This window comes from Symsagittifera roscoffensis, chromosome 10 (genome assembly GCF_963678635.1).
Source record: "Symsagittifera roscoffensis chromosome 10, txSymRosc1.1, whole genome shotgun sequence".
Lineage (NCBI taxonomy): Eukaryota > Metazoa > Xenacoelomorpha > Acoela > Convolutidae > Symsagittifera > Symsagittifera roscoffensis.
This window is the reverse complement of record NC_087071.1, coordinates 23,841,205-23,868,223: the sequence shown is the minus strand read 5'-3', so window position 1 is coordinate 23,868,223 and position 27,019 is coordinate 23,841,205. Positions and strand designations below refer to the sequence as shown.

At 35.3% G+C, this 27,019-nt stretch overlaps 1 protein-coding gene across 1 annotated transcript; it reads left to right on the top strand.

Annotated features, from left to right (window-relative positions):
• Positions 1-6,540: 6,540 nt before the first annotated feature.
• LOC134855407 (uncharacterized) lies at positions 6,541-23,167 on the top strand. The gene is made up of 5 exons (XM_063871918.1): positions 6,541-6,825; positions 19,464-19,520; positions 20,249-20,418; positions 21,604-21,817; positions 22,619-23,167. Exons 1-5 carry the CDS (start codon positions 6,761-6,763, stop codon positions 22,836-22,838), a joined length of 726 nt encoding a protein of 241 aa, XP_063727988.1. The 5' UTR covers positions 6,541-6,760; the 3' UTR covers positions 22,839-23,167.
• Positions 23,168-27,019: the final 3,852 nt, after the last annotated feature.

The following is a 27,019-nucleotide window of genomic DNA, read 5'->3' as shown; positions in this document are numbered from 1 at the left end:
GGGTGGCTTTCTTTAAGAGTAATTTCGGTTAGGATACACCGTCTGTTCGTCACACTATCTAACTATCGGCGGGATAGATTCGTGCAACTTCTTGGGCCAATACCGATCTGAATCTTACTCTTATATTTCTTAGTCTCAATAGATCTAGTATATGCTGGTATTCTTGCGAGAATGGAGGGGAGGAAGAGCAACTGCTTTCCAAGTTACATTTATTCTTCTCTGGCTGAAACTATAAATAGTTTCAGCTTTACAAATTATTGTATCTTTTAGCCATGGGCCATTATTGGTTTGTTCTAAGGATTGTAGTGATGGTTATCGAAAATTTAATTGGATATATAGAAAATTTTTTTGAACTTGTTCCACATAGGATAGTTTTAAACTGATCATTCTAGTAGTTACTTTTACTTCTATTTAAAAAAAATTTTCTCTAATCAAAAATGTTTAAGCAGCAAAATGGCCAGTCGTGAAAAATAAATGTAAAAAAAACATTTTTCATGACCGGCAAAACCTAAGCATTTGAGAGGATGTAGCCATCAAGTCAAAGATTACCTTTCGGTAAACACACATTTGATAGTTTTGGCACGTTGACATGCCACATTATGTAAGTATAGCGGAGCAATAGTTTGAAACGCGCCTTTTAATTCATTTGTTGTTCTTTAACCTTAGTAAGAAATTGATCTGATCAAAAGCCTGTGTAATCAACGATAGAGTCGATTAAAGAACCAACCACTCAATTTAATGTCTGTCGAAGAGCTTAGTCTTTCAGGAGTTTATTTTTGAGGATTTCTAGTTAAATTGTTTTCCCCATTTGTTAAACACAAACAAAGGGTTTTTTCTACTTATTTTGCCCATATTTTTCCTTTTTTTTGTATTTTTCAATCTGCATAAATGCAGAGAAAAAAAACAACTGATTGTACTGATTGGTTTGGTTTGTTCTTCAGCTGATTTCTATCAAGGACAAAATTTGAAGGTGGTCCGTTTTTACTGGAGCTACTTTTTGTTTTTTTTCAGGTCTGAGTAAAACTCTGAGGCTTTTCGTTGCAACTTTCGAAAAAAAATCGGGGTGATTTTGTAGAAATCGGGGTGATTTTTTTCTCTAAATAAGTTTAGACTTTTTAACAAGCAATTTTTGACGAGATTTTCTACATCATTCAAAAAGTATTGTTGTCTTGAGTTCAATTTCAAAAAATGTTCCAATTCTGCTCATTTTTCGTAAGATTATGGGGTTTTTTAAAATTGCGAAACTGGTAAAAACATGGGAAAATTATTGCGCAATATAAATTGTGCTATTAATGCGTAAACGGATATAATTTATCTTAGAAATTGTTCCAATTGGAATTTAGGCATTATAGTAAGTGTATTCAATTTTTTGCTAACAGCAAAACGTATAACTTTATACTATAAATAGAATGTGAGGTCATGATTTTCAAAAAAAAATGAATTTTAATATTTTTAAGTTTTCTTCTGAAATTTTCATCCACTTCATAAAATGAAGACTACTGCATCGAACTTAAAAGTCCTGATACGAGCAGTTTAGGCTGAAAAATTTTTGAAGAATTCAGCTGCGATCTATAATCTGAGCCCATTCGGCTATTTTTATGTCTATATAAAATTGTGAACAAAAGTATTTGAGCTGGTACTAAATTTGCTTGAAAATTTTTATTCAAACATATTGAAGCAAAAAAAGATTGCTCGTATCAAGGCAAAAACCTGACTGTTTCGACTGTTTTGAAAAACCTATGAATCAGTGTTCGCTGTAAAATAATGACAATTTTTTATAAACAATGTGAAAAATTAAGAAAAATGTGAAAAACTAAAAAAAATGAAATTTTTTTGAAATCATTCCTCACACGCCATAAACAAAAAACTCATAGGTTTTGCTCCTAGTAAAATTGCAATTACAACAAATAGCTTGCAGTTATCGAAATGAAACAATTTAAAAGACGGATAAAATCTCCGCCTACGCATGAAAAGCTTGGAATATATCGTCTCTATTGGCCAAATTGGCAGTTCTTTAAACACCTATAAGCTTATGAAAATTGATCACAGTGAAAATATTTTTTTGAAATTGAATTCAAAACAACAAAATTTTTGGATGACAAAAAAAATCCGTAAAAAATGCCTGTTAAAAAATCTAAATTTGTCTGAAAAAATCCATCCCGAGCACAAGTATATCGTCATTTTCCTCAAAAAAAAAGGGGAAAACATTTCAGTTCAAAATATTGATGGTTGGGCGCAAAAAATAAAAAGAACCTAAAGAGTCTCCGCTCGATCAAATACTTACTTATTTGCAAATTTTGGTATGTTTCGACCTTCTCGACCCAACAAAAAATTGTTCGACATTGTTCGTCGCAGTTAAGATATGTTTCGAATTTGTCGACCAAAGTTCGATAGGTTTCAATTTTCTCGACTAAATTTGGGTATGTTTCGACCAAAAACAAATTGTCAGGTACGTTTCGACCCGACTAAAATTGGGATTTTCTCGACCAAAAAAAATCCCAAAATTTTCTTTGAAAGTCAGAACAGCAAGGTTCTTTGTTTCAGGAAAAAGCCCTGAAACTATCAGGAGGAAGCCCTCCTCGAGAAAACCTATCAGAGGGAAGAGCCTTAAAGATTCCCAACTAATTATTGCTTCGGAGAAATTGTTTCGGCAAAATGCAAAATTCCTCAATCAAAAACTTTTGTTCTAGTTGAATTTTCCAATTTAGCTTTTATTTTTTTCAACTATCTGGTCTGAAACTGTTGATGTGAAAACTGATATTTGAGAAATTAGATTTCCAAAACTGAAAGGATCCCTCTGAAACTTTTAGCTTTGCGGTAAGCAAATATCCTCAATTGACTGCTGCGGGTTGCAACTTTCTGACTGAGGTCTTTTTTGAGCAGTTTTTGCGCTCAATTTCCGATCTAAATTTAATACAAATCTTTTTTAAAAATTAGGTCGTGATCTACCGCAAAATCTAACCCCCCTCCCCCCCTATGAGACCTACCGTGGAATCCCCTCCCCAAGCATGTATTGTTTCTGAAACATGATTCTGTATAAAATGTGCATTTCATACAAACGCGCAAAAATAAAATTGGTTTTACATTTTTTATGCGGGATTGCATTTGTATATGCTGTTAATTAAGCAAAATTAAGGTTTCAATTGATATTTCTTTAGTAATAAGTTTAATTTTGAATGAATCTAGGCTATACTCAAAATAAGCCGATGAAAAATCCATATTTTCTCCCTCCTCAATCGATTTGGAAGGGAAGTTGTACAATTGATCAGTTTCGACTTTGTGCTCAACTTAAAATTGCCAACTGCACTTGCTCGACTTTCAAAGTCGTAACATAAGTCGAGTACCTCAACCCGGGTAACAAGGCACAAAATTCGTATATGTTTAACTGTTCAATTGTAGTTCTGACATTCGTAACGAAAATCATGGAATATTTTTGCTCGGGAGAGTTTTTTCAGTGCAGTTGCAAAACTGCACTTGCTCGACTTTCAAAGTCATAACATATGTCGAGTACCTCAACCCGGGTAACAAGGCACAAAATTCGTATATGTTTAACTGTTCAATTGTAGTTCTGACATTTGTAACGAAAATCATGGAATATTTTTGCTCGGGTAAATTTTTTTCTTCAGACAAATTTAGACTTTTAAATAGCCATTTGTGACGGATTTTTAAAATATCATTCGAAAAATATTCTTGTCTTAAGCTAAAATTTGAAAAAATATTTCCCCTGTGATCATTTTTTGTGAAGTTATGGCAGTTTAAAGATTGCCATTCTGGCCAATTTGGGACAATTAACGCGCAATATATTTCGCGCTTTTACCGCGTAAGCGGAGATTGGAACAACGCTTATTATGGACTGAACATGCTTAAATTTTTGAAAAGCAACGTTTTGCAGATAATAAAATAATGTTCAGAGGTGTTTGTAAAGTTTTAATTTCGGCTTCAAGTCCCTTCGGCTTGATGTCCAGTCGGCTTGTTATCCTAGACCCACGATTAGTTCCGAACAGTTAAAACAGTTGCTAACAGTTGAAACAGACAAAATATATTGTTCAAATAACGCGACAGGATATTAAGGCGACAAGACATTTAGACGACAAAAATTTATTAGCATACAAAACTACTGCTAATACTAGCAATGCCGGTTGGTATTCACGAGTACCAAAATGATAAATCAGTCCCATTTGTACCAAAATAAAAAATCAATCCCGTTAGTAACAAAAATATTCAATTGGCCTAAGACTATTAAGCCGACTACTTTAAGCTCTTGGTTTAAGGTCGCTTGTGGGCGCGCTACGCGCGCGTCGCCGCTTTGCGGCGATAACCGGCTCTAATTTTCGTATAGAGTCCTACCCTGTGTTGGCAAGCTCGCAACACGTTGGCGCGACTGCGGCGGTCACAATTCTGCTGTTTAGTTTTCTTCTGTTTGAACAGTAGAAAATTAATGTAATAATTCGTTGGCTCACAATTTGACCAATCAGAAATCGAGTTGAATAATTTTGGTACAAATGGGACCGATTTTTCATTTTGGTACAAATGACCGTTGGTACAAATGGGACGTCACCAGCAATGCCAACCCAAAAATTTCTTACAGATAACGAACCGCACCTAAATTCCAGAATTTCAGCCCTTATTTTCTCATTTAGCCGCCGATGTTATCTTTTTCGGCCTCATTTTGATCGAAAAACAGAAAGTAAAGGTTGATGCGTGTTTAATTGTTAAAATGTCTTTCTTCTATTTCTCAGAAATGCATTCAAAACAATCGTTTTACGTTTAGTGTTTCTCAGAAATGTATTTCGCGTGTTAAAACAATCATTTCGCGTTTTCAATTATTCAGAAATGTACTTTGTCGGCTGAAAATCCCATCAACGGTGCGTATTCATAATAGGTTCCAAAATGAAAAATCAGTCCCATAGGTTCCAAATTAAAAAAGCAGTCGCATAAGTTCCAAATCTTTCCATTTGGTCAAAAGACTAAATTAGCCGAGTCTCGGTTTAAGGTCGCCGGTGGGCGGTGCGCTACGCGCGCGTCGCCGCTTCGCGGCGATAACCGGCTCTAAATTTCGTATAGAGTCCTACCCTTTGGTGGCAAGCTCGCAACACGTTGGCGCGGCTGCGGCTGCGGCGGTCACTATTCTGCAGCTTGAGTTTATGCTGGTTGAACAGTAAACAATCAATCCATAAATTCGTTGGCTCAAATTTCAACCAATCAGAATTCAAGAAGATAAATTTTGGAACTATGCGACTGATTTTTTATTTTGAAACCTATGAATATTGGAACCTATGGGAATTCACCCCATCAACAGCGGTTGTCGCCTTATTTGCCTGTCACCTTTTATGAGCAATCACCCTATATCACTTTATATCGAATTTTTTTTTGTTATTGAGTAGAGTTATTTCGACTTTAAAGACGAAGAATTATTATGTAATTGTTCTCGGGTGCCGGACATCAAGCCGAATCGTAAAACTAGGGACTTCAAGCCGAAAATTTTCTCATTAAGTCATGAAATAAGATTAATTTGAACACTTTTCTGAAGATTTTCTCATTTTCATGATCTTTAGTCGGTATTTATCAGCGTTTTCATAAAATTTAAACCTCCAAATGATGTTTAGGAAAGTTGAAAAATAAAACACGGCTAAATGCAAATTTCTTGTTTATAATTTATGCATTTCAAAAACCGGCTGATATTATTAACGGATGTCAATCCTAAGTGATTCATTGTCATAAATAACGCTTATTATGGACTAAACTAGCGTAAGATTTTGAAAAGCAACGTTGTACAGATGAAAAAATATTGATTTGAGGTGCTTGTAAAGTTAAATTTTCGGCCTGAAGTCCCTTCGGCTTGAAGTCCCGTCGGCTTGTTGTCCTAGACCCTATATCACTTTATATCGAATTTTTTTTTGTTATTGAGTAGAGTTATTTCGACTTTAAAGACGAAGAATTATTATGTAATTGTTCTCGGGTGCCGGACATCAAGCCGACGGGACTTCAAGCCGAATCGTAAAACTAGGGACTTCAAGCCGAAAATTTTCTCATTAAGTCATGAAATAAGATTAATTTGAACACTTTTCTGAAGATTTTCTCATTTTCATGATCTTTAGTCGGTATTTATCAGCGTTTTCATAAAATTTAAACCTCCAAATGATGTTTAGGAAAGTTGAAAAATAAAACACGGCTAAATGCAAATTTCTTGTTTATAATTTATGCATTTCAAAAACCGGCTGATATTATTAACGGATGTCAATCCTAAGTGATTCATTGTCATAAATAACGCTTATTATGGACTAAACTAGCGTAAGATTTTGAAAAGCAACGTTGTACAGATGAAAAAATATTGATTTGAGGTGCTTGTAAAGTTTAATTTTCGGCCTGAAGTCCCTTCGGCTTGAAGTCCCGTCGGCTTGTTGTCCTAGACCCATTGTTCTCACCTCTCCAGTTTGTCTGGAAAAAGAAACTGCATGAAAACTGTTTTGATATTTTTTCTAAATTAGTTTTGTCGGTTTCAATTCCCTAGCTATTCCAAATTTGCGTGGAACTTTTTATTTCTTCAAGACTTCCACTATTAAAGGACTGCTCCAATTAAGCAGCAGGTGTTGTAACAATTTACTTTTCAAATCCCTTTTCTGCTATATGTTCTTTTGTCTTTTCGATACATGAATAATTCAGTGCTCAAGATAGATATCTAACGTATTTGAGAATTACTTGCAGTTTCAGGGAAATAAGAATCATATTGCCTATTGATAAAATAGTTAGTTTGATCAAGATGTTTGGCTCAGTGAACTTTTGGCCCGCTTCTGGTGCTGCTGTTTTTCTGCTACTTCTCTGCAGGTAAGAAACAAAACTTGCTTCAGCCCTAATTTTGATTCATCCTTTTATATTTCGGTCCACTTTAGAATCAGGGGTTGGTAAATATTTATTGTGCTAATAAAATAAACAAGACAGCTCGTATCAGGGCGAAGCCCTGAATGTTCCGACTGCCTTTTAAGGTTTATGGAGCAGTAGTAAAATGAAAAAAATTATATGCAATAAAATAAAATGAAAAAAAAATTGTAAAATTTGAAATTTTTGCTATTGAAATCATCACCCCACACGCCGGGTGCCGGACGTCAAGCCGACGGGACTTCAAGCCGAATTGTAAAATTAGGGACTTCAAGCCGAATAATTCCTTATAAAGTCGTGAAATATGAACAATATGCATTTCAAAAATCGATTGATGTTATTAACGGATGACGATCAGAAGTAGTGCATTGTCATGAATAACGTTTATTATGGACTAAAATTACCAAAGGTTTTGAAAACAACGTTTTACAGATGATAAAATAGTGTTTTGGGGTGTTTGTATAGCTTTAATTTTGGCTTGAAGTCCCTTCGGCTTCATGTCCCGTCGGCTTGTTATCCTAGACCCACGTCAAGCTGACGGGACTTCAAGCCGAATTGTAAAATTAGGGACTTCAAGCCGAATCATTCCTTATAAAGTGAAATATGAACAATTTGAAAACTTTTTTGAAGAATTTCTGAATTTCATGATCTTTCTTCACTAGTTATTGGCGTTTGCATATAATTTAAGCTTTCAAATGATGTTCCGGAAAGTTGAAAAGTAAAACACGGTTGAAAGCATTTTTCATGTTTATAATTTATGCATTTCAAAAACCGGCTGATGTTATTAACGGATGCGAATCACAAGTGGTGCATTGTCATGAATAACGCTTATTATGGACTAAACTTGCCAAAATTTTAGGAAAGCAACATTTTGCAGATGATAAAATAGCGTTTTGGGGTGCTTGTAAAGTTTTAATTTCGGCTCGAAGTCCCTTCGGCTTGAAGTCCCGTCGGCTTGTTGTCCTAGATCCCCACACGCCATATAAAGTACAAAGGAATAGATTTTGCTCATTATAACAAATCAATTATGGCGAATAAGCTTCTTTAAACCAATTCGGAACGATTTCTAAGACAGATTAAATTTCCAGGATCTACTTAACAATCCCCCCCCCACCCCTATTGTATCTATTAAAGAATCTCCACCCCTGTAAACAAAAACAGTAAATTCGCACTAGAGCGTTGTATGTAAATTCGAATTTTTCTGAATTCTGATTTTGCTGCTAACGCGTTAATAGCACGAAATATATCGCGCGTTAATTGTCCCAAATTGGTCAAAATGGCGATCTTTAAACCCCCATAAATTTACGAAAAATGATCACAGGTGAAATATCTTTTCGAATCTTAGCCCAAGACAACAATAATTTTGAATGATATAAAAAATTCCGTCCAAAATTGCTAATAAAAAGTCAAAATTTCTCTGAAGAAAAAAACCCACCCCGAGCACAAATCTTTCGTTACTTTCATATCGAAAGTCAGAACAATAATTGTCATTGATAGCTTCAGAAAATAAATTATTTAAATACTTGGATCAAGTTAACATCCTCCACCCCCCCCCCCCCCCCAATAGACCAAATTAAGATAAGATCCTCCACCCCAGGGCTTAATTTAAATTAAATTTGCTAAGCGCTGCATGTAAATTGCTCGATTCTGATTGGCTGAAAATTCCCAACTTAGAACCAAATTAACATCCTCCCCCCTAAACTTGTTTAGGGGGGAGGATGTTAACTTGGTCCAAATACTTTTTATATTGCCTAGAAGCTTCAAAAAATTATTGTTCCGACTTTCGATACGAAGGTAACAGAAAATTTGTGCTCGGTTTGGGTTTTTTTTTCTTCAGACAAGTTTCGACTTTTTAACTAGCCATTTTTGACGGGTTTTTTTCCTATATCATTCAAAAGGTATTGCTGTCTTGAGCTTAAATTTGAAAAGATATTACACCTGTGATCATTTTTCGTAAAGTTATGGGGGTTTAAAGATTGCCATTTTGGCCAATTTTAGACAATTAACGGGCGATATATTTCGCGCTATCAATGCGTAAGCGGAGATTTAATCCGTCTTAGAAATTGTTCCAAATTGGTTGAAAGAAGCTTATTTGCCATAATTGATTTGTTACAAGGAGCGAAATCTATCCTTTTGTACTTTATATGGCCGGAGACAGCGCTTTTCTGTAGTCATTATAAACCAAACTGACGCGACTAAACAGTCTCTCGACAATTTCTGATGTTGCGGGTACCCATTTGAGAGATTTGACAGTGTTCATTTGTTTTCTTGTTCTCTTGTTTTTGAAGGGATATCCCTCTGTCTCTCAGCAAAACTTTGCTCGGTACTACTATGATAGAGTGGTCCCTTGAAAATAACCAGGTCCCTTGAGAATAAGACACCTAGAGCTCTCAAATCGTTTAACAGTTGTGATTTTGCCATTCAGTTAGATGTCGCAGAATATTTTCATACATATTTTATGTTTTGTTACTTCGTGAAAACCTCCTTCACTATTTTAAGGTGAAAACTTAAAAAAATGCCAAAATTGAATTTTGATGACAAATAAGTTAACCCAAATATGATTGTTAAACCGTAAATTAAGTTGAAACGAGCATATTTGTTGATATGCACAATATATTAGATACAACATTTAATTTGACAAGTTTCTGACCCATCATGTTTCTTGAGATTTTTAAAATGAATAATTTATGGGGGCCTAGGAAATAAGACGATAAACTAAGTGGTTAGATGAAGCAGAGATATAGCTTTTACATTGTAAAAGTAATAGAACTAATTAAAGTGGACTTGGCAAACATTGGGTTCAGCTTAGCTTGGCGAGTGAGCTACTAATAGAAACTCGAGGTGGCTTTTTGGCATAATTTGACCCCTTATAAGCGAATTACGCTCCCATGATAGAAGATCGGGATTATAGAGTATAGATCAAAACTTTAGACGCTTAGAATGAATTATGATTTGCGACTCATTAAAAGTGTCTTCCCCTACCCCTGTTAGGTCGGAACTTGAATGGGATAATTAAATGAAAACCTTGGGACTTTTGTTAGTTAAGCAAAACTTGGCGTAGAGGCGAAATTGGACTTGATATTTGCACAGAGATGCCTAAATTCAACTTTGAATACAGGCTTAGTGCCAACAGGGGAAGAATTCCGTTCAAACTTTTTGAAAGGGGGCCAAAGTACAAATATAAAAATCAGGTCTTGTAACGGCGATCATAACTGTAACTAAAATCAAATAGACAAACCTGGCGAAAAGGTACGATTAGCCTATCCTTAGGCAGAGCGAATTAGCGATTGATTATAATAGTCGGTCCTCCGTTAGTTAGAAAACGAGAATTACCCGTATTGAACTTTTTGTTCCATTTCACGGCTGATCATCCATTTAGCAGGGGAGAGAAAATTCTCAGGACTGTTCCCCCATTATGCAGGGCTGTTCAGAAGTGAGCATGCGTATTTTTCTACAGACATGGTCGTACCTGGATCTTACATGATCAGACCTGAGTGAAACATGTTCATGCCTGCCGCAGACATGATAACGCCTGACTGAAAACTTGACAAATACATATTTATTTATACATTACTTCGCGTATCTTGACTAATTGGTCTTTGTTGTTAAAATTTCACTTTTTCAGATTTTGTTCGAAATGAGTTTATCCAAATTTACCTCCTCGAGTCAACCATCTTCAAATGAAGGAAATTATGTCGTCTCTACATCCCAAAAAAAGAGGACGTCAGGTTAGTTTCAGGGGGCAACGGGAGGGATAGTCGAAAAAAACTAAAAATCCCCAGTTTGAACTATAATTAAAGCAATTCGTCACAAAATTTTTTGGCCAAAATTCCTTCAATTTTCGCGAACCAGTAGCCGCAATAAGTTCGAATAAATTAAAAAGATTCGATTGATTGATACTATTAATCTCATTGAATAAATTAACAACAAATGTGCGACTACTTTTTAACGCATGATTTTTGCAAAATTTGATAAATTTTGAGCGGAACATAAAAAAATCGTTCAATTTTCGCAAACCGGTAGCCAAAAAAATTGCAAATAAATTAAAGAAATGTATCCTGCAGATGTGAGCATGTTTAGTTCAGGTATGATCATGTATCCTGCAGGTGTGAGCATGTTTAGTTCAGGCATGGTCATGTATCCTGCAGGTGTGAGCATGTTTAGTTCAGGCATGGTCATGTATCCTGCAGGTGTGAGCATGTTTAGTTCAGGCATGGTCATGTATCCTGCAGATGTGAGCATGTTTAGTTCAGGTATGATCATGTATCCGGCAGGTGTGAGCATGTTCAGTTCAGGCATGATCATGCATGCTGCAGGTGTGAGCATATCTTCAGTTAGCACACCTGATGCAGGTCTGATGCAGGTATGTGCATGCCGAAAATAGACATGCTGCACATCTGTAACAGACATGAATTTTGCATGATTTTACAATGATCAGATATGATTATGCCCGGGTCGAGATCCCGCTCAAAAACCGCTCAAGATTTGAGCGGTTTGAGCGGTTTTCCAGCAAGATTTGAGCGGTTTGGGCGGTTTTTTGGAAAAAACCGCTCAAATCTTGCTTAAATAACCGCTCAAAAACCGCTCATTTCTTGCGGTGATTTTTGAACGGTTTTTCAAGCAAGATTTGAGCGGTTTTTGAGCGGTCTTCCCGGGTCGAGGTCCCAGACTCCCCCCCGCCCCAATTTACCCCCCCCCCTCCCCGCCAACGTCCCCCCCCCCCCAACGTACCCCCTCAACGTATCCAACATCCGACAAACCCCCCCACCAACGTACCCCCCCCCCAACGTACCCCCCTCAACGTACCCCCCCCCCCCCCTTAACGTACATCTAACTCTAGTAAGGGACATCAACTCTAGTAAGAGGTGAGGGGGGACATCAACTCTAGTGAGAGGTGGGGGTTGGGTTGGTGTGCGATCTTATAATCGATTACTTTTGTTATTTTGTAGAGACTGACAATAAAAATCCTGACAGTATATTTGTTGTGTATGTCTAAAACATTGAACATATTCAGTAGAACAAATACAGCGAATATTAAGCTTCCAGCAAGTCAGCATAGACTAACGGATAAGGCGTCTGACTTCGAATCAGAAGATTGCGGGTTCGAATCCCTCCGTGGTCGACTTTTTATTATTAAATCTTGCGCGGTTTTTGAGCGGTTTTTTTAGATAAACCGCTCAAAACCGTTCAAATCTTGCGCGTTTTTTGAGCGGTTTTTTTTAGATAAACCGTTCAAAAACCGCTCAAACCGCTCATTCTGAAGCAAGATTTTGAGCGTAATTGTCTAAAAAAAACCGCTCAAACCGCTCAAATCTTGCTTCAAATTAGGTGAAAAATCTCGACTCGGGTGGCCAAAAAGTTCGGTACGGGTAGCGATTGAAGAGAGTAGCTGGTCATCAGAGTTGAGAACGCGTGATTTTGAAGTTAGAGATAAAAGTACCTCAACGGAATAGTGATCTGTAGAGACACTATTAATTTTAGCCGGTCGTGCAATTACTGTTTCTAATTGGTGTAGTTGGGATTCTCTAGAGAAAGAGACTCCAATAGTTAAGTTAGTTGGGAGTTGAATTGCAATTAGGCAATTGTGCTGATAAATGGCGGACCCTTTCCTTTCGATTAAATTCTTGGATTATATCCGGGCCAATTAGAGCTTTCTGTATTTGGTTTTTTCTTCTGAATTTAATTACAATTGGAAGTTCTTGCGATCATATCACTTTTGCATTAATGAAATTGTAGACAGCTTGGGTTTTAATTTATTGGGTTTTTCAGGTTAGGCTTTGATTATTCATTCCACTAATTCCACACACAGTTAATTCATCTTTCATCGGTGCTCTTAATAGTTTTTACTATCCCTGAAACCGTTTAATTTGAGTTTTACCTGTAGACCTTAATCATTTTAAGAGCATTTGACAAGAATAAATGTTTAATTCGAGTTTTACCTGTAGACCTTAATCATTTTATGAGCATTTGACAAGAATAAATATGAGTGTTTTATATCTTTGAAACTCGTTCTATGTCTAATATCGTGACCACTGATTTATATAAGTTATAAATGGATCCACTAAAATCCACTTGAATCTTTTCACTAGGTTCCTGTTGCGGGAGGACCAATCTTGAAGACCTTTACTGAGGTTATTTTTCCTCTTCGGTCGAGGACACTTTGTCTCGGTCTGCAAAGTCTGGAAATATCAAAATTGGTCGCCACCGTTTGACCATAATCTAGACTCGGATGGGTTTCAAGTTTTCGCTTTAGCTTATTTTTGAGCACGTGTTGCAGTCCTAATTTTTTTGTAACATCCTCCAGTTGCTTAAAGCGCCACTGGGTTTTGTCCTCATTTGAGAAAATTTTGTCATTTAAAATGAAGAAAAAGGATTGATCTATACAAAAAAACTAATTCAGGACGTTAACTAAAAATTTAGCTTCCTTTTTTGCTTTAGTGCTTGTCACTTTTGTTACGTGACCTATTTATTGCGGGATGTGGTGACAAAATGGGTGTCACTAAATTCAAAAGTAGCACGGAAACACAAGTTATGAAAAACGATTCTTCACATTTTAGAGCAAGAGCTACAGCAAAAACTCACCAGGCAAAATAGTTTTGAAACACAAAAAAAAACTTGAAAAAGTTCGCGGACAAAGCAAGTTATCCTCTGCGTTTTGGCGAGTGGATTCTTTTTTTAAACTTTTTAAATTCTAATGGACTGAAACAAAAAAGTTTACTTTTTTATAGTGACAAATACCAATTATATCATGGACATGGTCAGACATTTCAAACTTGTCTCGTAACTTTAGAGAAAGAAGCAAAAAGTTTGAAAAAATAATTCTACGTTTCCTCTGCACTTCTTATAGATTAGATAGTAAGAATTATGCATTTGTGCATTTTCAGTGGCTATTAAATTTTATTTATTTTGATGGAGCTCTAAAATCCATCGTTTTTGAGACTCTATAAAGCACTAAAATATAAAAGTTTTCCAATTTTCATATTGACTGTACTTTTTTATTAAGCATATAATCATTTTAGACAAGGATCATTGATTGAGCTTATAAGCCTATAACTATGAAAACAAACCAATTATTAAAAGAAATTTTTTCTGATTGCTTAGAAATGGAAAATGAATGAAAAACTGTTCTCTATTAGAAACGCTCCACGATAAAAAACAAAAGCTCATGCATTAATTTCTCTACTTTACTTTATCTATACTTGCATTTGATTTGTGTATACTTGCTTTATCTATACTTGCAAGTACCCAAAACCTACCACGGAAACAAATTAATGGCAAAACACTTTTTTACACATAGTAGCAAAGTATTATTATTTTTTGAAAATTGCCGATTAAAGCAAAAAAATGGACAAGAAAATTCAATTAACTCGATTAACAACAGTCAAGATTGGAAATTTCCATGAGTGGTGATAATATTTATATCTTGACAAGATCTTTGATCCCAAAAATAAGGAAAAAGAGTTCTCGGCGAAATTACGTTAAGCTTACGTAAACTATCCATGATTCAGGTCCAAGATATTCTCGGACTTTCTATAGGTCGACCAATTTGCTTTTCTAAAATCAAAAATCACTACAAAGACCTTACTTCGACACCAAATTTTCTGCGCCGCAAACAGTTTTTTCAAAAGATAGGCAAACAAGGCCCTCTTTGGAAAATTTTGACCAAAAGAATGCGTTCATTCGGCCCGCGCTTTCACCTTTAAAAATTCTTAGAGGCAGTCAGCCAAACGTAAGATGTGAAAGACTTCTTGGTATAGTCTTCTTGCACAATATATAATTTTTGGAACCCATTTTTATATGAGCGTTTGTTCAGAATGCATATTTTATACGGGATTTATTTTTAAAACTAATAGGTTGCTAGGGAGGACCCATTTTTTATATTTCCTAGGTTTGATAAATTTTTGTCAGCTATTGGACCGGTAGTTTTGGCAAAACTTGACGTTCGCTAATAACAACCAAAACTGTGCTTTTTGGGATTACATTTTAAGGCCGAAGATTGCAACTTGGAAAAAGAAACACTTCAACTTTTAAAATTTATTGTTTTTTTTCTAAATAGCTCAGTTCAGCATTGTAGTTTCTTAGGGTTTTATGTTTTCTGTTACTTCGACACCTATATAATTCAACTTAGCATCAGGTATCGTACAGACAAATTTTTCTTGTCTCTAAGAAGCTTTACTTAATGAGTGCTGCGCAAAAGTTAAATGTGAATGGGAGGATGTCCTACAATTTAATACCAGCCCATTTTAACACCATACATTTTAACGGGATTGCTAGAACAACAAATGATGTCGAAGGATGGCAATTAGGTATCCAATCCTCTTTCAGTGGAGCCCACCCAAATATGTGGAAAGTAGTGGGCAGCGATTCATTGAAATAGTTTGGAACGACTCAATGAAATTAATGGCAAGGCCATTTCAATTCAGTTTGGATTGGTTCATTGAAATTATTGGCGAGGTAATTTCTGTTCAAAACTTCATAGAGGCAAATTAAGTAGCGCGAAGTTTTCTGGCTGTAAATGGCAAAAACTTCTCTCGTTTAAATCTTTGGTATTCACCGAAACCCCCTTTGAAGTAAGTTTTCCTTTTATTTTGGGTTAAAACGGTGTTAAGTTATAGAAATGGTTTTTATAGAGAGTTGCAAAAAGTTCGAATATACAGAATTAATTAATCAAAGCAACTGTCTGGAGATTAACGGAATATAAACTTGAGATAATTATAACGTCGAAATTTCATTAAGTAGAGTCTCGCTCGAAACTTATAACCATGTCGAGCAATTACATCCGAAGCGTCGAATAATAAACCTTGAACCAGGAAATTTTTTGCTCAGGGTGGCTAATGTTTTTCTGCGATTATTTCCAAATTTTGAATGATTTGATCATCTTCTTTTCCGTTTTTGTTTGGGGGGCGGCCTAATCTGTTTTTTTTGTGTGTTCAAAATAACCGTTCTTTCAAATAATTTTGCTAAATGTTCAAAGTAAAATCTGGATGTTCATCGCAATATTTTAAAAAAATAGGCTTGCATAATCATCGGATAATCGACGATCTCCTATTTTGAGTTTGGTCTGACAAAAAATCATGGCTTCAGATTTTGCATAAAAAACGTCGAACAGCACTGATTGCTCATTTTAAGTAGTTCTGTCTGTCCGAACTTTTTGCTACTATTTATAAAATGTAGCGATGTTAAATTGCAAAGGCAACAAAAAGTAGGATGTGAAAATTTATGGTGTTAAGTTGCTTAGAGTTAAAAAGGGGGAACCAATGGGCGCAATAAAGAGTAAAACATTTTTTAATAAACAGATTTACTTAGTTTTTAAACAGTTTTCTTTTGTACCTAGGAAGCTTCAGTTATTGAGTGCTACAAAAATCAAAAATATGGATGGGAGCAATAAACAGAGTGATCCCAGGGAACGTATCTAAAAAAGTGAGCTATACGGGCTAATCAAAATAGCAATTAATTTTAAGGAACCCTAATATCATAATTAAAAATTCGAACCTTACTGCATTATGATTGGTCAAAAATTCTGCTTTGTGATTTCCCTTTATTGAAAGCAGGGGTTGTTGAGTAGATCCGACGAATTTAATATTTATTTTAATTTTCGGCTCTAAATTCTTCTGATCTTGGACTATTCTGCTCATTGCTTGGCCACCATGAAATGTAGATAACAAACATATTTCCTTTAGAAGAATTTGCAGTTCCAGGAAAGTACGCATTATACTGCTTGTTCATAGAAATAAGTGATTTTAATCTTGATGGTATGCTCGAATAATTTTTGGTCCACTTCTTGTGCTGCTGCGTTTCTGATGCTTGTGTGCTGGTAAGAAACAACAGCTTTCTTTTTCTTCGGCCTTATTATGACGCTCTTTCTTTCCCATTATAGAACCGCAATTTTGGGCACTAGTGCGGAAGGAATCGCTATAGAAGAAGCCAATTGACGAAGATAAGGTCTAGGGTTTAGGGACCGGATGTTAGCTTCACTCACGCCAATTGTGGAAAAATTGTGGTCCGGTGCTCGCATTTAACACCAATCAAAACAAAGTTCAAAAAATTAGGCCCGAATTAGATGTTTCCAGCTGGTATTGTCAAGAATTTGAAGTCACTTGATATTTTGTAGATAGGCGAAAACCAAAAATCGAAATTTCAAATGTCTGTAGGTCTTTTAGATTTGGAATGCTTGCAGGTTCAAGCATTGAAGTATCATAGTTGATTCGGTTACCTGAAATCTAGATAGGCTCATGAAGAAACAATACGCGCCCTGAAATCTTTTTAAACTGATGTTGCGTTGTTATTTTTCATTTCTAAACTTCCCATATAAAAACGAGTCACACTTTATTCTTTATTTTTGGCAATCCAAATTTTTAGTTGTTTTTCCTGGTCTAGTGCAAAAATTAGAAAACTTCAGGGATCATGGCAAGCGTATACATTTCTTGTTTCTGTTTTTAATTTAGGGTAAAAAATTGAATAGATCGCAGTCTTCAATTCATGTGTTGAAGTAATTGAGTTATTTTTTTTCCGTTTTCTGATATGATTATTTTGCTTTCGATTTACTAATAAATCAATTTTTTGACTCACCCATATTTTGACCCCTACTTTTAGATATTAAAAAGGTATGTTAGTAGCATGTGCAAATTATTGAAATTGAAGTGACTATATTCTGCATCATAGTCCTCATGTTCAATACATGCACTTCTCAAATAGTTCTCAAAATTGCCCATTATAACATATTATCGGTCTTCTTTCTGTGCAGCAATTTGAGTGATTTATATTCTAATTTTTGCTTGAAAATAAAACGTTTAACCCCAAATACTTCATACATTGAAACATTTAAAACCAAAGCTATAATTTTTGAATTTTGTTTGATGCAAACGAGATTTGTGTACTTGGTATCTCAAGCAGTGGTGTGCACAGAATTTTTGGACAATATTGGGAGTTTTTTCAATTAAAACTGCCAGGTTTTGAGGGTAGGTTAGTTCAAATTTTTGGAGCTCTATCGACTTTTCCTTTGTCGATCAAGCAAAGTTATCTTGCAATATTTTATAAGATTCTTGCAAATGAGATTTATCTTGCGAGATCTCGCAAAATAGAAGTTATCTTGCAAAAACTAGCTTGAGTCTTGAAAGAGAGATGATATGTTGCTAATATCTTGCAAAATTCTTGCAATATTACCAACTTAAAAAGTATTTCATAAAAAAATTTTCGGACGAGCTTAATTTTTGGTTGCCCATGTTAATATCTGATTAGCCCGTTTAATTTATTGTAATTGGTTTTCTGTTCTATATTTTTTTGCTCTTTATTTTTCTGCTCTATATTTTTCTGCCACCATAAAATAGTTTCTTTGGTCTCCATCAGTTTAAGGGATTATCAACTCACATTCTTATTTGAAAGCTACTAGAATGAGTTAGATAACGTTTTAGCGCTGATTTTTCACGGAATCATTACTGACATACCTCTGAAATATCACTGGTTTAGCTATGCAAAAACTCTGAATTACACATGAAACAGCGCTGAGATATAGAGATCACTGGGATACTACAGCTCCGACGAGCTTAATTGTTGGTTGCCCGTTAATATCTGATTAGCCCGTATAAAAAAATGTATTTGTTTTTCTGCTTCATATTTTTCTGCCACCATAAAATGGTTTAACTGACCTCTATAAGTTAAAGGGTTTATCAACTGACACTCTTATTTGAAAGCTACTAGAATGAGAGAGTAGAATGAGAAAAAATTTAAGCGCTGATTTTTTACGTTATCATTATTGAAATATCACAGTTTTAGCTATGCAAAAACTGTGAATTACACATGAATCAGCGCTGGGATATAGCGATCACTGGGATACTACAGAAAAAGTGCTTATTAACGGTGGGACTTCAACCCGGGAAATTATAAAATTTTCCACACAATTTTTTTTTCGATTTTCACAGTGTGAAAAAAATTTCAGGCTGTTGTTATAATTTATGCATTCCGAAAAAAAATTTTCTTAATTGTTTTGTAAGTTTTCTTGGTGTTTTTTTCTCTAGCTCTGCATTTCTAATTAAAAGTTGAAAAGTAATTTGGTTATTTAAAACATAATTTTCATCAATAGTATCAATTAGTTTGAGATATTTTGTGCCTTGCAGTCACATAGATGCTCTTATTTTCTTTTATTGATTTTTATAAATAGATTAAGTTTACTGATAATGTTTCCTTCTTCCACGAATGATGTAGTTTATTTTTGTGCATAAAGCTAATTTTACCTACATGTTCTCAAATTTATAGAGATTTTGCTTGACAACAAACTATATTGAAAGTAGGTTAATTTGTAAGATCTTACAAGAATCTTGTAAGATAACACTCTTTGATAAACTAGGGATTAGAATGACTATATTGGCCAATAATGCATTCAGAAACAATTTTTAGGATATCGATGCTATTTATGATCATTTTTGGGAAGCTTAGATCAAAAATTGCTTTTTCGGTTTCGCTTCCTTTCAAAAAAAAAAGATGTAAATTGGTGCCGATTGCAAATTTGGACACATTCACATTTTTCCACTTTTTTAATGGTGGAAAGGAGCAAATAATGAGCATTCAATATGCTACACTGTGTGTTTCAGCTTCTCCCTTGAAGCCAGTAGCAGTTTCAGACAACCAAACGAATTTGAAGGACCCAGGTAACAACGAGTATCCTTATAACTTGATGTGCAGAAGAATTTAGTGTAGATTTGAGACACGAAGAAAGTGCTCTTTGTTGAAGACGTTTCAAATTGGTTTCGAAAGATTTTTTTTACGAGTAAATTTTCAACAAACTTATATAGACTGGTGATTTACACAGTACACATGTTTTGTAAATGCTCTTTTTGTGCTCAATACAAGGTATAATAATTGCACTTTTTTTGAAAAAAGTTCAAACCTGATAAATAATTAGGTTTCAATGGTTTTGAAAAGTACCTAAATAGCTTCATATTCATAGTAAAATAGCACCATTATATACCTAAAAAGCACCAATATAGACTAAATTTGTGGTGAGCGAGCGCCGAAAAAAAAGCAATTTTTCTACAAAAATTCGCCTGCGGTGCAGAACATTTTTGTCAAATTAGAACCTTTATAGTGATTTTGTAGAGCTTGCAAAATAAATTTAGAGAGCCACAAGAAAAAAAATCGACATAGTTTTTGAAAATCTGCTTTCTCGAGGAAATCCTAGATCCACCGGAGATTGTTGCATAAAATGCTCTACAGTAATTTTCTGCGTTGTTGAGCTCCACTGAGCCCTAATTTACCTGGTTTATTAACAAATTTCAGTACATTGGTGATTTTTAAGCCCTCTTTTTATACACATTGCAACGTTTGTTCAATTAGTCTTGTAGGTCAATTAGTCTTGTCAATTTGTTACTTATTACAGTCTGATCTTGGGGGCAGATGGAGAGGATCAAGATACTGTTGAGGATGGGACCTTTTTCTGTCTGAATTGTGAGGAGAGGGCGAGTGAGTGCTGCAGTGGGGTGATGGGACTTCCCTTCTGTTGTGACCCTTCCCTCTACGCCGTTCAGAAGGTCATGTGGGCTGCTTCTGGTGAGAATGTGTAAAATTTTTCGAATCTTTTTAATTTTTTTTTGCAGAATGTTAAGACTTTCAATTGATTTGATACAATAAGCAGATTTGATACAATGAGGAAAAACGATTGAGCAGTCAGAGTTTCTGTGGTGGACCAACATGAAACACTTTTTTCGATGTAAAATTTGCTGGTCTAATTGGTGCCTTTGGTACTTGTTAAGAAGTATGGTCCCGTTTAAAATTTCGTTTAGAAGTATGATCGCATAAAACCACCAATTGTCCCATTGGAAAGTCAGAAAAAATGTTTTCAAAAGTAGTTCCTAAGTTTTACCATTGGATTGATCTTTTTGGTAATTTCAAAGAGAATTTTAGTGGCAAATCTAACAAAGAAATGTGTACAAGATTTCGTTTTGTTTTCATCCACGTATAGTACCGTGAGTATATTTCAAGCGGTCTGACGGGACCACACTTGTAAATGTGCTTTTTAATGGGTCTCCTCAAAATCCGTGGGACCATACTTCTAAATGAGTACCGTGCCTTTTTTAAATTAGAAAGATCAAGTGCATGCAAAAAATAATATCAATAACGACGAAGCTTATAACAAACTAATAAAAGGGGACACATTTGATTTTTTAAAATTTATTTTTGGTAATACTAACTTTGATGCGGCGACTCCGTGTTACTTGCCCAGCACCTGGGCATCCTCGTTCTTAACTTCCCTTCCAGGTTGTATTATTAAGCGAATATAGCTCTTAATTTGTGAATTTGTTCATCGAAACTTGAGTTGATTTACGGTAAATATACTCTGCTACTCGGTTCAATAAAACCGTGAAGCGACATTTCGTAACAAGCGACAATTCGTAACAAGCGACAACTCGTAGCAGTAGATTAAGCGGTTAAGACTGATTCACGCACACTATTCTTCTCGAGCCGGATATATGCGTAGCGGAGCGAAGCGGAGTAAGCGTATTCTACTTGTCAATGCCTTGTTACGAATTGTCGTTTGTTAGGAATTGTCGTTTGTTACGATTTGTCGCCCTACCCTAAAAAACAGCAGTTTTGCTGTCAGACTTTAAGATACGATAACATTGTTTTCTCAGGTTTTTTGTGCTTTTTTAAGAAATTAATTTTTCCGCAAGAATCCGCAAGAAAATTTAGTTTGAAAAAGTTCGACTCCAACTTTCTCAAAGTTTCTGTCGTTAGAGGTTGAAAAACTCTCACTGGGCGGCCATTTGGTCACATGCCAATCTAACGACGATTGTCCTACTATTGGAGGAGTGCTTCTCGAAATGGTGGATGACAATGCGGGTGGGGACTACTGTTGTCCATTGGAGAACATGTGCTGCCCAATTGGGAAGTATTTGGAGGAGAACTACTGTATGCTCAGTTATTCCTTCGGGGGACCCGCCATTTTCAGGTTCGATGTACTCTTATTGCTATGTTAAGAGAAAGCATGCGGTATGCATACGAAGTGAATCCAATGCAATTCCAGATCTAAGCAATTCTCCTGTACCACTATAAATATATAAAAGTATTTAAATATTTGGTTTCATTCTATTTCCTAGAAAACAAGAATGTTTAATTAAAAGCCCAGCAGAGATTACATGGAAATAAAGTGAAATCAAATACTTAAACAACTAGAAAACTGCCTTAAAATCGTTTATATAGGATTCGGGGCCATGTCTCGCCTGAGGGACCGAATGAGAGGAAGTTTTGAATGAGCGAAAATTCTCAGCCCTTCAACGCCCTTTAAATTGCGCAAAGCTGACTAAAGTGATTGCATATTTTTTTTCGAAATTTTCAAAATTTCGAAAAAAAGAAGCAATCAATTCATTCAATTTTGAACAGTTTTGAACAAAGGCTATGGTGTGACCATCGAACTCAATGCAATTGGGAGAATCTCTCAAGCCCCAAGGACGGAATGCGTCAAAATTTTGTCAATCATCAAAGCTCAGTATTCAAGTTGATTTCTGAGTTTTGTTGGTAGACAAAACTTTTCCGCATTCGGTCAATGGGGCTTGAGAGATTCTACCAATTGCATTGAATTCGATTGTCACACCATCTGCAAATTCGTAAATATTTTTATAGGGACTACATTTTTAACAGCCTAAATGTAGTCTACTGTTCAATTGCGATACCTTAATTTTCTTACTGACTTCCGGTATTTTGATTTGGACTATTTTGGTGTACCGCTCCCATAACGTGTTAATTTTCTCAGCATCTTCCTGGCGATGGTGAGTTGCTGTCTCTGCTGTGTCTGCTGCTGTCGCATGTGCAGCAAGAGAAGACGAAAAAATGCAGAGATAATTGTCATGAGACAAGATGGATCCGCGACTGGAGTCGCCTTGCAGGGAACATCGGCAGTAGTGCCAGGAATTTTGTCAGATGGTCTTCCTCCGTACCAGAAGCTACACAATGCTGAAGACGTTGGTGTCTAGCAATTGTTAAAAAAGAGTTTGGGCCTGAAAGTCGAAAAGAAACTCGACTTGAACCTTATAATCACCCTTCTGCTTCAACTTACCCGTATATAATCTGAGCTTGATGTATACTCTAAAAAATATATAAGGTTAATTTGATGTTCAAGCAACTATTGTTGCCATATGTAATCATGACCACAGTTTGTTTCGAGTATGGGGTGTGTATCATATATGTGTTTTATGAATATTGCATCATATGAGTTAACTGCAATTTTTTTAAAGCCATTATAATGTGGGTTGCAATTAGTGGGTTGTACTAGAAAACCATTAATCAAATGTTTTTGTTTTGTTCTGACTCTCAATTAAAAAACTTATTTGAAAATTGCTATTATTCCAAAAAATTTCAATGGTTTTAAAAACTCTGACATATAGGGTTTATAATCAACAATTCTGGTGACTTAAAAGGTTCTCGGTTTAATTGATGAAATTTTATGAAAAATAAGTCTTCCGATAGGAAAACGGAGATAAATACAAAACTGGAAAAATAATCCCCCGAAATCAGATTCATTCTTTTTATCGAATCTTTGGTCCTGAAAAAGCGCTTACTGAGGACCATAAACTAACTTTTGCAGCCACAAACTATTTTCATCTAAATTGACAGCTTTTGTTCTATTGGCTCTTGCTTACTCTGTTTTATTGCTCTAAATTGGACTGAATAGCAAAACCGTGCTGAGCCGGCTTTTCTTGATACAAAAATAGGAAAGAAAGTCGAGAAAGAAACTCAACTTGATTATAACAATTCTACTTTAAAATTAACCCTGTAGAATTTAAAACATTTGATGTATTCTCTATAAAAAGTTATGGGGTTAATTTGAGGTTCAAGCAACCATTGTTGCCAGATGTAAAAACTTGCTATTGTTGAGTTTTCATTAAATTGATGTTTTTACTAAAAAAACTTTCAAGAGTTTTTAAAATGCCTTCACCTATAAATGCCTATAAAGTAAAAAGTGATAAATTTTGCAACTAGTAACGATTAATTATGGCAAATAAACTTTCTTAAATGATTTAGAACGATTTCAATTTGGAACGAGGAGGCACTTAGCATAGTGGTAAGGCGTTCACTTTAAAATCGTCAGGTCGTGTATTCGAGCGCATGCCATGACAATGATAGTGTGTAAGGACGAGCTCTCACATGACCTCTAGCTTCAAGTCTACCACAGCTTGACCAATTTCGGCTGCAGTAGTACCATGTGAAAGTTCTAGACGCAAAAAAAACGTCCTTGAAACGCGAAAAAAGCTTCGCTAAACAAATTAAGTCTAGAATGTGGGGAGATAACACAAGTGGACATGAATTTTAAGGCCTACTGATAGCTCCTCTGCGATTTGCTGCAGGAACTACATTACTATTATTCTCATTTTCGAAACGAAAGTAGCCGAATATTTGCGCCCGTGGTGGGTTTTTTTTCTCAGACTTTTTAACTAGCCATTTTAACAGAATTGTTTTACATCATTCGAAAGCTATTGTTGTCCTGAGCTAAAATTTTAAAAGACTTTTTACTTGTGATCAATTTTTGTTAATATATAGTGGTTTGAAGATTGCCATTTTGGCCAATTTGAGACAATTAACGCGCGATATATTTCGGGCTGTTAACGCGTAAGCAGTGATTTAATCAGTCGTAGAAATCGTTCCACATTAGTTCAAGGAAGCTTATATGCCATAATTGAATTGTTAATAGGAGCAAAAATTTTTATGGCGTGTGGCAGATATTTTACTACAAAAAGTCTCAATGTAAAAAAAAATTTTTAACTACATTTAAATTTTTCATGTTATTACTGCTCCATAGACCTTAAAAGGCAGTCGGATTGTTCAGGGCTTTGCCCTGATACGAGCAGTCTTGTTAATAATAATATTATTATTTCTAAGAAGTGTTAAATCTCCGCTTACACGTTAATAGCGCGAAATATATCGCGCGTTAATTGCTCCAAATTAGCCAAAATGGCAAATTTCAAACCCTCATAACTTTACAAAAAGGAATCACAGGTAAAATTTTTTCAAAAATTAAGCTCGGGGCGCAGGGCAACAACCCATTTTGAATGATAAAAAATTTTTTGGCGAAAATGTCCAGTTAACAAGTCGAAATTTGTCTGAAATAAACCACCCCGAGCTCAATTATTTTGTCACTTTCGTTACAAAAGTCGAAACAACAACTGCTAAAGCAGAATTAAAATTAGCTTATGATGTAGTCGGAATCTGCATCTCAAGCGGTTTTCTGTAACATTACAATATATACTCAAGGGAAATTACATGGGCTATCACGGTTGGTATCCATTAATTAACAGGTTAGGGCTCAATGCGCTCGAAAATTGGGGAAACAGTGGTATTGACCAAAAAACAATAAGAAGGAAAAAACTAAAACGAAAACTACGAAAACAAGCTATACACAATTATCAAAATGTGGTAATTTATTTCTGTTCCAACATTTTATTTCAAATTTTATCATTTAAATTCAGATTTGATTATGTTTGTTTTTTGAATTACATATCTCAAGTAAGGACTAATAGTTGAGATCAAGATTAACAAATGCTGAGATTAATTGGCGTTTTTTTTCATACGCTGAGTTCTGGCATTTATCTCAATGCGGATCGTTTTAATCCGACTCATCGTAGACGCCGATTTGTATCATTCCGACTTATCCTAATTCCTAGTCGGTGTTACTCTTGTGTAATTGGTAGCTACAAATTCTGCGAAAAGCACTTCAGTCTTAAAAATGTTTTTTTTTCGTTATGATTATTATTATGAAAACTTTACATTGTAAAAACAATAAAGGAAAAGAAAATTCCGTTTAAAGTCGACCAGTTGCTCTGCATTTCGAACAAAGGCAGAAGAGCCTCCAAGTGCACTTGTTGTATTCGTTATAGGTGTGTTCTACATGATGCCACATCAGTTTGAGGAGTTTGGCTTTGAGGCCAATGATATCCCACACGTCGATGTTGTAAAGGTGCAGACCATTTACCAAAAGTTATTACTCAGTTTTTCTTTACTCAGCTTTCGACTCAAAGCATATTGCAATCCAGACAAGTTCTTAACAAACTAGTTCACAAAACGGCCTTGGCTGACCTTGATTGACAGGTTTTCGTGTGTCAATAAAGCCGTGTTATGCCAAAATGTGAACACACTCGCACGCTTGATTTCGGTGCTGTAAAAACGCTGTTGTATTATTGAAGTTATAGATTCAAATCGGTGGCCAGTCAATAAGCAGAATGGTCCAAGAGCAGAAAAAGAGAAAAATATCAACTTCTGTCAGCTAATCCGTAAAATAATTATCAGAAATGTCAATAATAGCAAAGCAACGAACATTTTATGCATAAGTTGAGCAATTTAATTGAAAAATTTATAAAAAAATTTATTAAAAAAACTTAAGAAATTAGTCAATTTATGCATAATTTATTCGTTTTCTTTGTATTTTTAACGATTCCAATAAATGTTTTATCAATTAGCCCGTATAAACCAATATATGTCAATATTTTTTTTTGTTTTTCTGCTCTTGGACGCATTCTGCACTTGGAATATTCTGCTTATTGCTCCGCCTCTATTCAAATTATACCAAAAATGCAAAAATTGTGTTTGTTTACTGTTAATTCGGAAACAAAAATTACCCGATATATTGATTGTCAAATATACTTCTGAAGCCTAGTTTTATATCAACCCGACACAGCGTGAGGCAGCATATTTTGGTGCCGCGACACAGGATAGAACCAGGGGCCTAAGTTTTCTTCAATTGAAGGAACTTTACGAACAAACTTGGTGAGACGGAATTCTCTCAATTTAAGGAGGTTCAAGAAACAACTCTTTTCAAGTAATGCAATCGCTACAACTTTCTGCGAAAAGCACATCAGTCTTAAAAATATTTCGACTCAAAGCATATTTAGTTAGTTAAAGGGGTACGTACATCACCGATTTCCTTTGAGGAAACTTTAAGATTTTTTATTGAAACTTGCTGGCAACGTTTAAGTCTTGTTCTTTAATTCCGAATTTGCCGTTTGATGCAACTAATTTTTTTGGTTACTCACGAGAATTAATGTTGCTAATTGTTCCGACTTAAGGTTCCGACTTAAGGCGACTTAACGTTTCGACGACAACGACGAAATGTTTGTGCTCGGGGTGGTTTTTTTCTTCAGACTAATTTCGACTTTTTAACTAG